The sequence below is a fragment of the Neophocaena asiaeorientalis genome, unplaced genomic scaffold (genome assembly GCF_003031525.2).
Source record: "Neophocaena asiaeorientalis asiaeorientalis breed wild unplaced genomic scaffold, Neophocaena_asiaeorientalis_V1.1 scaffold70, whole genome shotgun sequence".
NCBI classification, from domain to species: Eukaryota; Metazoa; Chordata; class Mammalia; order Artiodactyla; family Phocoenidae; genus Neophocaena; species Neophocaena asiaeorientalis.
The window spans coordinates 12,494,807-12,506,867 of NW_020175410.1; the positions used below are offsets into that span (position 1 = coordinate 12,494,807).

Consider the following 12,061-nt stretch of genomic DNA (forward strand, 5'->3'; position numbering starts at 1 on the left):
GAAAATACAAGTCTAACCATGAAATTAAGAGTGCTGAAAGGGTAATGGAGAAACATAAAACATTAACTATATGCTGGTATCCAGAATAATATAGACTCATTTATAAAACATATTATTGTTAAAGAAATGGGTCAATCAATATTTGTTGTCAATTATGTGTTAAACTCTGTGCTAAGTACTTTAAGAAAAGCATAGACTTATGCATTATCACAGTCCAAATTTTATTAAATGCTCATATTTATAATTTAAAATTTCATGTACATGCTTAATAGTAGTATTACATATGACCAAACAGTATGTCATTAAAGCTCAAGATATTCCATGGAATTAAAAAAAATTTTTTTTATGAAATCACACAGCCTCCTTTGAGCTCCTTGAAGGGATTTTTGTCCTCTGGGATACCCTTTACTAATGGATCCTCCCCAGATCTTTCTTCAACATAATCCCTTACTTCTTCACAACATTTGGACACCTTAAAGGAAAAAAGGAAAGAGATGACTCATTTGGCTTAATAGAGAGTACTGCAGAATCCAAGAATGCATTTATAATAATAATTTTTGTGTCTGTTCTATCTTTTTAATGTGATTCTGCTTTCTGCCAATGCATTTGTACTTTCTACGAGAGACGAAGAAATAGCTGCTCCCTGCCCTGCCCTTGTGGATATCTCTGGGCAAAGGCTAACCAGCCGCCATACTCCAGCTAAGGGCTCTCAGTGCACGCTGCCTCCAGCTTCTTTAGAGGAGACAGGGTCCAGGGATCAGAACACAGCTGATAGCACAAGTCAAGAACGTTACCAGAGTGAGCATTGATTAAATCGTTGACTTCATTCCAAAAATGTGAAGGTGGAAGGGAATGAATAATTGTTAAATTCCAGGCTTATCACCACTCCTGGATTCTCAGAAGTATACACATGTAATTTTATTTTAAGCTGGTCTACAATGATTGATCATGATTGTAAACTTGAAGGTGAGCTCCAAAGGGACCTTTGGCTGATTTGTTCACATGTATCCCAGGCATCTAGAACAGAGCCTGCATTTAGTTGGTGCTCAGTAAATAAATACTGGCTAAACTAGATCATCCGTTTTACTTATGAGCTTGCTCCTTAGTCATCTGCTCCGTTATAGTAATGACCCTGTGAAAAATCAGGCTTTAGTATTTTAATGGACTCAGCCAGAGCCTGTTAATGTACCATGTAACATACTGTTTAGAGAGAGGCAAAGTTCTATACATGCGTAAGTATGAGTATGTGTACGTGTGTGTGTGTGTGTGTGTGTGTGTGTATACACATGCATATACACACATGGGACCAAATTATTCATTTCTTTTAATGGTCAACTTGTTTTGTTTTCACTTAATTTATCCTTCATGACATTAACACAAAACTGCTTCATTTTTGGCAGTCCATGAAGTGACCATTCTGTAAGTTACCTAAGGAATTTATTGCTTTGTTTTAATAAAATCTTCACACCATTTTTGCATGAAAGTTCTAAGCAACATTAGACAGAAGACTTAAGATTACTTAGACTCTGCAAGCTCATTATCTACATATTAGAACAGATCATTTCTAATCAGGGGCAGGACATTGTTCAGGTGGCTCCTTCACAGGACGATACTTGGAGTTTATGCACACATTTGAAATATGCAATACTTTAGATTCACTTTTTCCCCTCAAAATTCAAACTTGAGATTTAATTTCACTTCTTCCCCTGTCTTCCAAACACCAGCTCTTTGGGCCCCAACCAGTTGTCAGGAACAGGACTCAGTGAGGGGTTAGTTTTGACAGTGCCTGGCTAGGATCTGAGGATCCTGAGGAACAGACTACCTAAAATCCTATGTGGGTGGATGTGCTTCAAAATTATTTCACGGAGCCTTATTATAAGTATATATAGTTTAATACAGGATTACATGGCATGGTAGAAGGAGCATGGGCATTGGATTCAGGCCATCCCAGGTTTGATTTTGACTCTGCCCACTTACCAGCTGTGTGCCCTTAGTTAAAATAGTTTATCTAAGGTATAGTTACTTCATCTATGAAATATGAGAAGCAACACAGATTGCATTAAGTACCTGGCATACAGAGATAGTCAATCAAATGGTAGCTATTACTATAAAGATTGCTTTTAGTTTTTGCCTATTATATTCGCTTATAGTCATCATAAATCTTTCAGCTTTAGAAACTGGATGCAAAGAGTTGTCTTACTCTGACAATAATGCTGCCTTAACAGCAAAGTAGGTTGAGGCACATTATGAATCGGTCTGGTTCATAGATATAAATAATAATTTTTAAAGTAATAATAATTACATATTGTTACTATTCCCATTTTATAGAAGAAGAAATTGGCACAGATGAGTTAGTTCATTTAAGTGAGTATTACACAGGAAGTAAGCTGTAGAGCCACAATCTGAACCAGGAATATGGTTCCAGAGGATACCCACTTACCCATACTATGATGACACTATGCTATCCTGTGTCAGAGCTCTGGGTTCAGGCTTGGAAAGTTCTGTGTGTGTGCATGTGTGTGTAGTTTTGGCAGTCTGATATTAGATTAAATTGACTTCCAAGAGCAAAGACACATTGAGTAATAGGGCAAAGGAACCCCAAAACCTGACAAATGGGGATGGATGCGATATTTATCCCAAACAAAAATTCCCAGGTGAACTTGCCACAAGTGAAGAATAACATGACGACAAACAAACTGCCTACAAAACAATCCTGAGTATATAAATAACAAAACAGCTTTTGGATGTTTCAAATAAAGAAGAAAAAGATAACCCTCCTTTACCTCAAAACTTTATTTTCCCCCAATTATAAACATAAGGATTTAAACTTTTTTGGTGTGCGTTCCAAGCTTCTGTGCTGTTTACAGATTTAATTTTATCTTTTAAAAATTACATGTTTTGCCTGTATGGAAAGGGCAACAGGGAAGTTTGAGACAACTATAAACATAAAAGAAGCCAAAATTCCAATTTTTACTGGGAGTAAGAGTTTTGAGCAAAGTATGAAGATAATACAAGCTTCTTTTATCGCTTTGGCCTGATGAGGTTTTTTTTTTTTAAGAAATATGAAATATACTCTTATCACTTGTGGAGGAGTTTTTGTTCTACTGATGTTCCCAAAACAAAGAAATCTAAAATACATATCTACATTTTCTAAGCTTCAGTCACTGTTTGGTGGAAACTTTTATTCCTTTGCCATTTCTCCTCCTTCTACTGGCAGAGGACTTTTGGTAACCATTTCTAAGATCTGACAAATATTTTTAGGAGAAACCAGTGAGTTCTTGTGCCTGAACTCATTTTTATTTGCAAAGAAGGAATAGAATGTATTCATTCATTACTGGCCATGACAGTGCTGGAGGGGATGTCTTGGCTAAAAGTATTTGAACAATATCAAATAAAGAGAAGCTTATCAATTTAAAAAAGTAAAAACAAAATGCCTATATGCATTGCTTTACTTTATTGCTAAGCTAAAATATGATGTCTCATATCCTTCATTTTATTTTTCTTTCCCTTTTATTTAAAACAACTCTATAAGGACGCTTCAAGATAGCAGAGGAGTAAGACATGTAGATCACCTTCCTCCCCACAAACACATCAGAAATACATCTACATATGGAACAACTCCTACAGAACACCTACTGAACGCTGGCAGAAGACCTCAGGCTTCCCCAAAGGCAAGAAACTCCCCATGTACCTGGGTAGGGCAAAAGAAAAAAGAATAAACAGAGAGAAAAGGATAGGGACAGGGCCTGCACCAGTGGGAGGGAGCCGTGAAGGAGGAAAGGTTTCCACACACTAGGAAGCCCCTTCGTGAGCAGAGACTACGGGTAGCGGAGGAGGAAGCTTCGGAGCCGCAGAGGAGAGCACTACAACGGAGGTGCGGAGGGCAAAGCGGGGAGATTCCCGCACAGAGAATCACTGCCGACCAGCACTCACCAGCCTGAGAGGCTTGTCTGCTCACCCACTGGGGCGGACAGGGGCTGGGAGCTGAGGCTCGGGCTTCGGAGGTCAGACCCCAGAGAGGACTGGGGTTGGCTGCGTGAACACAGCCTGAATGGGGCTAGTGCACCACGGCTAGCCAGGAGGGAATCTGGGAAAATGTCTGGAGCTGCCTAGGAGGCAAGAGACCATTGTTTTGAGGTGCGTGAGGAGAGGGGATTCAGAGCACCGCCTAAACGAGCTCCAGAGATGGGTGCGAGCCACAGCTATCAGTGCGGACCCCAGAGACAGGCATGAGACGCTAAGGCTGCTGCTGCTGCCACCAAGAAGCCTGTGTGCGACCACAGGTCACTATTCACACCTCCCCTCCCAGGAGCCTGTGCAGCCACCACTGCCAGGGTCCCGTGATCCAGGGACAACTTCCCCGGGAGAACACATGGCGCACCTCAAGCTGTTGCAATGTCACGCCGGCCTCTGCCACCACAGGCTCGCCCCGCATTCTGCACCCCTCCCTCCCCCCAGCCTGAGTGAGCCAGAGACCCCGAATCAGCTGCTCCTTTAACCCCGTCCTGTCTGAGCAAAGAACAGACACCCTCAGGCAACCTACACGCAGAGGTAGGCCGAAATCCAAAGCTGAACCCCAGGAGCTGTGAGAACAAAGAGAAAGGGAAATCTCTCCCAGCAGCCTGAGGAGCAGCGGATTAAATCTCCACAATCAACTTGATGTACCCTGCATCTGTGGAATACATGAATAGATAAGGAATGATCCCAAAATTGAGGAGGTAGACTTTGGGAGCAACTGTAGACTTGGGGTTTGCTGTATGTGACTGACTAGATTCTGATTTTTATGTTTACCTTAGTATAGTTTTTAGCACTTGTTATCACTGGTGGATTTATTTATTGGTTTGGTTGCTCTCTTCTTTTTTTAAATTACTTTTTTATTTTAATAATATTTAAAAATTTTTTAATTTTAATAACTTTATTTATTTGCTTTCTTTCTTTCTTTTATTTTTTTCCCTTTTCACTCTGAGCCGTGTGGCTGACAGGGTCTTGGTGCTCCAGCAGGGTGTCAGGCCTGAGGCTTTGAGGTGGGAAAGCCGAGTTCAGGACAGTGGAAAACCAGAGACCTCCTGGCCCCACGTAATATCAATCGTGAGAGCTCTCCCAGAGATCTCTGTCTCAACGCTAAGACTCAGCTCCACTCAACAACCAAAAGCTCCACTGCTGGACACCCCATGACAAGCAACCAGCAAGACAGGAACACATCCCCACCCATTAGCAGAGAGGCTGCCTAAAATCATAATAAGTTCACAGACACCCCCAAACTCAGCACTGGACACGGTCCTGCCCACCAGAAAGACAAAATCCAGCCTCATTCACCAGAACACAGGCACCAGTCCCTTTCACCAGGAAACCTACACAACCCACTGAACCAACCTTACCCACTGGGGGCAGACACAAAAACAATGGGAACTATGAACTTGCAGCCTGTGAAAAGGAGACCCCAAACACAGTAAGTTAAGCAAAATGAGAACACAGAGAAATATGCAGCAGATAAAGGAGCAAAGTAAAAACCTAGCAGACCAAACAAATAAAGAGGAAATAGGCAGTGTACCTGAAAAAGAATTCAGAGTAATGACAGTAAAGATGATCCAAAATCTTGGAAATAGTATGGAGAAAATACAAGAAACATTTAACAAGGACCTAGAAGAACTAAAGAGGAAACAAACAATGATGAACAACACAATAAATGAGATTAAAAATTCTCTAAAAGGAATCAATAGCAGAATAACTGAAGCAGAAGAACGAATAACTGACCTGGAAGATAAAATAGTAGAAATAACTACCACACAGCAGAATAAAGAAAAAAGAATGAAAAGAATTGAGGACAGTTTCAGAGACCTTTTGGACAACATTAAATGCACCAACAATCGAATAATAGGGGTCTCAGAAGAAGAAGAGAAAAAGAAAGGGACTGAGAAAATATTTGAAGAGATTATAGTTGAAAACTTCCCTAACATGGGAAAGGAAATAGTCAATCAAGTCCAGGAAGCACAGAGAGTCCCATACAGGATAAATCCAAGGAGAAACGCTCCAAGACACCTATTAATCAAACTATCAAAAATTAAACACAAATAAAAAATATTAAAAGCAGCAAGGGAAAAGCAACAAATAACCTACAAGGGAATCCCCATAAGGTTAACAGCTGATCTTTCAGCAGAAACTCTGCAAGCCAGAAGGGAGTGGCAGGACATATTTAAAGTGATGAAAGGGAAAAACATACAAACCAGATTATTCTACCCAGCAAAGATCTCATTCAGATTCAACAGAGAAATTAAAACCTCTACAGACAAGCAAAAGCTAAAGGAATTCAGCACCACCCAACCAGCTTTACAACAAATGCTAAAGGAACTTCTCTAGGCAAGAAACACAAGAGAAAGAAAAGACTTACAAAAACAAAACCCCAAAATTAAGAAAATGGTAATAGGAAGATACATATCGATATTACCTTAAATGTAAATGGAATAAATGCTCCAACCAAAAGACACAGACTGGCTGAATGGATACAAAAACAAGACCCATATATTTGCTGTCTACAAGAGACCCACTTCAGACCTAGGGACACATACAGACTGAAAGTGAGGGGATGGAAAAAGATATTCCATGCAAATGGAAATCAAAAGAAAGCTGGAGTAGCAATTCTCATATAACAAGAGACAAAGAAGGACATTACATAATGATCAAGAGATCAATCCAAGAAGAAGATATAACAATTATAAATATATATGCACACAACATAGGAGCACCTCAATACATAAGGCAAATGCTAACAGCCCTAAAAGGGGAAATCAACAGTAACATAAGCATAGGAGGGGACTTTAACACTCCACTTTCACCAATGGACTAATCATCCAAAATGAAAATAAATAGGAAAAACAAGCTTTAAATGATACATTAAACAAGATGGACTTAATTGATGTTTATAGGACATTTCATCCAAAACCAACAGAATACACTTTCATCTCAAGTGCTCATGGAACATTCTCCAGGATAGATCATGTCTTGGATCACAAATCAAGCCTTGGTAAATTTAAGAATTGAAATCATATCAAGTATCTTTTCTGACCACAACACTATGAGACTAGATATCAATTACAGGAAAAAAATCTGTAAAAAATACAAACACATGGATACACTACTTAATAACCAAGGGATCAGTGAAGAAATCAAAGAGGAAATCAAAAAATACCTAGAAACAAATGACAATGAAAACACGATGACCCAAAACCTATGGGATGCAGCAAAGGCAGTTCTAAGAGGGAAGTTATAGCAATACAAGCCTACCTCAAGAAACATCTCAAATAAACAATCTAACCTTATACCTAAAGCAATTAGAGAAAGAAGAACAAAAAACCTCAAAGTTAGCAGAAGGAAAGAAGTCCTAAAGATCAGATCACAAATAAATGAAAAAGAAATGAAGGAAACGACAGTAAAGATCAATAAAACTAAAAGTTGGTTCTTTGAGAAGATAAACAAAATTGATAAACCATTAGTCAGACTCATCAAGAAAAAAAGGGAGAAGACTCAAATCAACAGAATTAGAAATGAAAAGGGAGAAGTAACAAGTGACACTGCAGAAACGCAAAGGATCATGAGAGATTACTACAAGCCACTATATGCCAATAAAATGGACAACCTGGAAGAAATGGACAAATTCTTAGAAAAGCACAACCTTCCGGGACTGAACCAGGAAGAAACAGAAAATATAACCAGACCAATCACAAGCACTGAAATTGAAACTGTGGCTAAAAATCTTCTAACAAAAGCCCAGGACCAGATGGCTTCACAGGCAAATTCTATCAAATATTTAGAGAAGAGCTAACACCTATCCTTCTCAAACTCTTCCAAAATATAGCAGAGGGAGGAACACTCCCAAACTCATTCTATGAGGCCACCATCAACATGATACCAAAACCAAACAAATATGTCACAAGAAAAGAAAACTACAGGCCAATATCACCGATGAACATAGATGCAAAAATCCTCAATAAAATACTAGCAAACAGAATCCAACAGCATATTAAAAGGATCATGCACCATGATCAAGTGGGGTTTATCCCAGGAATTCAAGGATTCTTCAATATATGCCAATCAATCAATGTGATACACCATATTTACAAATTGAAGGATAAAAACCATATGATCATCTCAATAGATGCTGAAAAAGCTTTCGACAAAATTACACACCCATTTATGATAAAAACCCTCCAGAAAGTAGGCATAGAGGGAACTTACCTCAACATCATAAAGGCCATATATGACAAATCCACAGCCAACATCAGTCTCAATGGTGAAAAACTGAAATCATTTCCACTAAGATCAGGAACAAGACAAGGTTGCCCACTCTCACCACTAGTATTCAACATAGTTTTGGAAGTTTTAGCCACAGCGATCAGAGAGGAAAAAAAAATAAAAGGAATCCAAATTGGAAAAGAAGTAAAGCTGTCACTGTGTGCAGATGACATGATACTATACATAGAAAATCCTAAAGACACTACCAGAAAACTACTAGAGCTAATCAATGAATTTGTTAAAGTAGCAGGATACAAAATTAATGCACAGAAATCTCAGGGGAGGGGGAAGGGTAAGCTGTGACAAAGCAAGAAAGAGGCATGGACATATATACACTACCAAACGTTAGGTAGATAGCTAGTGGGAAGCAGCCGCATAGCACAGGGAGATCAGCTCGGTGCTTTGTGACCGCCTGGAGGGGTGGGATAGGGAGGGTGGGAGGGAGGGAGATGCAAGAGGGAAGAGATATGGGAACATATGTATAACTGATTCACTTTGTTATAAAGCAGAAACTTACACACCACTGTAAAGCAATTATACTCCAATAAAGATGTAAAAAAAAATTAAAAATAAATAAAAATAAAGCAACTCTATAAAAATTTTAAAACATTTTTAGCTTAGTGGCCATAGAAAAACAGGCTAAGTGCTGGATTTGGCTTATGGAAAATAGTTTGCCAAACTGTTGATTTTAACTCTAAATCAAAAGATAATTATGATTATTAATTTTCTTAATTTCTGATGAATTTTATCTGAACAACTTGTTTTCAACTATATTGAGTTTCTCCAGTCAATGATGTGGGAGAGGAAAAATAATTTTCCCTCTACACTTCTAGGTTCTTGACTGAGATAATCCTGTAATAAGAAAGACAGATTAACAGGAGAAAAACAAACAGAAGTTTAATAACATGTATACCTTCTGTATACAAGGGAGAGACTCAGGAAAACTGAGTAGCTCCCTGAAATAGTCCAAGCCACCATCTTAAATCCCACTGCAGTGAAAGACCAAAGAAGATGGTAGGTGTGGATGACAGGGGTGTGGGGAGCCAGTTATGGGCTTAAGATAATTACCAGAACCTTACCCTAAAATAATTCACAACAGCCTACCCCTTAAGGACAAATATTTCCTCCCTTATGTCACAGTACAACCTCTTGGCTTTGCCTTTGTAAGCCCCTGACTCTTTCTCTTCCCTGGAACACTCTTTCCATTTTACCCAAATCTGTCTCCTGAACTGTAATTCTTAACACCCCAAATACACGTTTTTTATTTGGGAATTAAAAAAAAAAAAAAAAAAAGGAAAAGCACAGTATTAAAAAAACAAAACAAAGCAAAAACAAAGAACAGTCCCTAAATGGACAAAGCTCCACATCAACAAACCAAAACTTAATACCTAACTTAACTGCAGTTTCAGCCTTTCTCAGGAGTGGAATTTAAACCTATCAATCTGTAACTTCCTGATCAGCACTAGTGAGGTAATCTGCATGATAGACCCCTGTTCTTCCCACAAAGGAAGTTGCTCCTGCCTGAAATAATTCTTTCTTTTGTTTATGACTTCCTTCTCCCACCCCTTTGTGCCTATAAAAACCTTCCATTTTGTACCGTTCCTTGGTGAGCCTTTCTACTTGCTAGATGGGATGCTGCCCAATTCATGAATTATTTAATAAAGCCAATTATATCTTCAAATTTACTCAGTTGAATTTTTTTTTTTAACAACAGCAAACAAGGGTAAGGCTGTTAAGCAGATCTAATCCTTGTGTTCTCCATGATAAGAGTTTCTAGAGATTTAGAGTCATGCTTCTCCTCCTGATACAGAGAAGGAGACACCCTTACTAATGGAGATTTCCCTTATAAATGTAACTGTCTCTTAGGAAAGGGAAACTGCTAGTTGGTTTTCAGAGCTTCCCCTGCGTCTGCTATTTTTCAAAAATAATCAGCCTAAAATAATCCATATGCCAAAAAGGCATATTTTGGGGTGGCAAATTCTGCTCCCCTTCAATGGTTTTTAACCTGGTAGTGCTACAGTTATCTCCAGTTTAAAAATAAAATTCAAAACAGAGCAGCAGTTTACCAGCATTCTTTCCAGTGTCACTTCTTTCTTGAGCTGGTCAACTTCCATCTTCAATTTGTCCTTTTCTGTCAGGTCCTCAATATTGATCACTGGCATCTTTTGCCTGCTGAAAAGGTAGAAAGTTCATACACCTGAATTGCTAGACTCACGTCAAGTTAATGTTAGCCAACCCTTCCCTCAGCTCTTAACTTACTAAGTGAACTGTTTGTTTTAACTTCCTGTGGTAGTCAATTTCTCTTGAATGCTCTTTGAACAATTCTAGCACTGCACACTAGCCTTGAGGTTTTAAAGCTTCCTTATAATCTTCATTAATATGATTAAACTAAGTATTTGACTCTAAACACCTGCTAGTAGGTTTGTGGGGAGAGGTCAGTTCAGTCAGTAAATAATCTTAAATATCCAATGCTCCTCCTTTTCCCTGTTTATTTGACACAGTGTAAAAACTTGAGGTTCCAACCCTTATCTCCAACTCCAAAGCCCTCCCTCATATGATTTATGCCATTTAAGTTAGTTTGAGGTCATTCTGAGGACTACCCATTAATCCCCTAATTCGCTGGAGTATCTGATCTGGTATTAACAGAGAAACATACAAAAAGTGTCATTATAAGTTCCTTATAAATAATGGATTGAAATATAAACCAATGGAATGAAAATATAACAAACAAATAACCTTGTTAGTTGGAAACAAACTAGCATACTACTTAGATGTGTTTCTCCTGGAATTTTTTTGTATGTAATTGTCACAACGAATTGGACAGCAATGATGAGCAAATGCAGCAGGATAAAGGGGATGCGGGGAGTCTGATCTCCTGATGTACATCATAAAAAAACAGACTCTTCTGCCCTTTTAGCAATGTCTTCTTCTTCTTAATTAGATCAATGGGCAATGGGAAAGATGGCACAGTAGCTAGTGATTCCTGTATGAAATTGCCTGGAAAATATTTCATTGTAGCCAAGTGGCATCACGCTTTATAATCTGTCCTCTTTAGGTCCTCTCTTCTCTTTTGTTTCTCTGGTCCAACTTCTATGATGACATATTTTTATTAAAGTAGACACATTCAGGTCACATGTTATTTCAGAAAACAACATCATACATCTACATAAAAATACGCTGCTAATCACATTTCAGCAATTAACTTACTTCCTTGCATTTATATAGTATTTTCATTTCCAAAACATCTGAGGAAATATTATTTTCCTTCTTTATTTTATAATATCCTGTTCTTCTCTGGAAAAGAGGTAGTTTAACCTATTTTTTAGGGATAAATACCTACATAGGCCAGCACAGAGGTACCCGATGGGTACCCAAAGCCAATGTTTCCTATCCTTTTAATTTTTATTTTATTCTGTTCTTATTTTAAGAATCAATATGACAACAAAAAAGTTATTTCTTCCTGTGTAATTATTGCTTGGTATTCAAGAGCCCATTCTCAGTGTTTTTCTTTCCTTCCTTCTTACTCCCTTCAGACTACCTGCAAAAATTCACAAGCACCTCTGTTTCTGCTGATCATTTTTACCTGTTGACATTGTCTTTTGCATAACTTTTCTCCATCTTGGAAAATGTTTTCCACTTGGCAGTGACTTTGAAGAATCACTTTAGGAATTTGTTAAAATAGAGGCCCAACTTAAGGGATTTTGATTTGGGGTAGGGGTTAGAATTTCATTTTCTCTGTTCCAGAGAAGCTTTACCATATATTGCCAATGAA

The 12,061-nt window shown here is 38.4% G+C and overlaps 1 protein-coding gene across 1 annotated transcript; it reads right to left on the reverse strand.

Annotated features, from left to right (window-relative positions):
• Nucleotides 1–208: 208 nt before the first annotated feature.
• On the reverse strand, nt 209–10,598 carry GNGT1 (G protein subunit gamma transducin 1). Its single transcript, XM_024767124.1, has 3 exons — nt 10,549–10,598; nt 10,356–10,458; nt 209–472 (listed from the first exon to the last, which is right to left on the reverse strand). Exons 2-3 carry the CDS (start codon nt 10,449–10,451, stop codon nt 344–346), a joined length of 225 nt encoding a protein of 74 aa, XP_024622892.1. The 5' UTR covers nt 10,452–10,458; nt 10,549–10,598; the 3' UTR covers nt 209–343.
• Between the last annotated feature and the right edge of the window lie 1,463 nt (nt 10,599–12,061).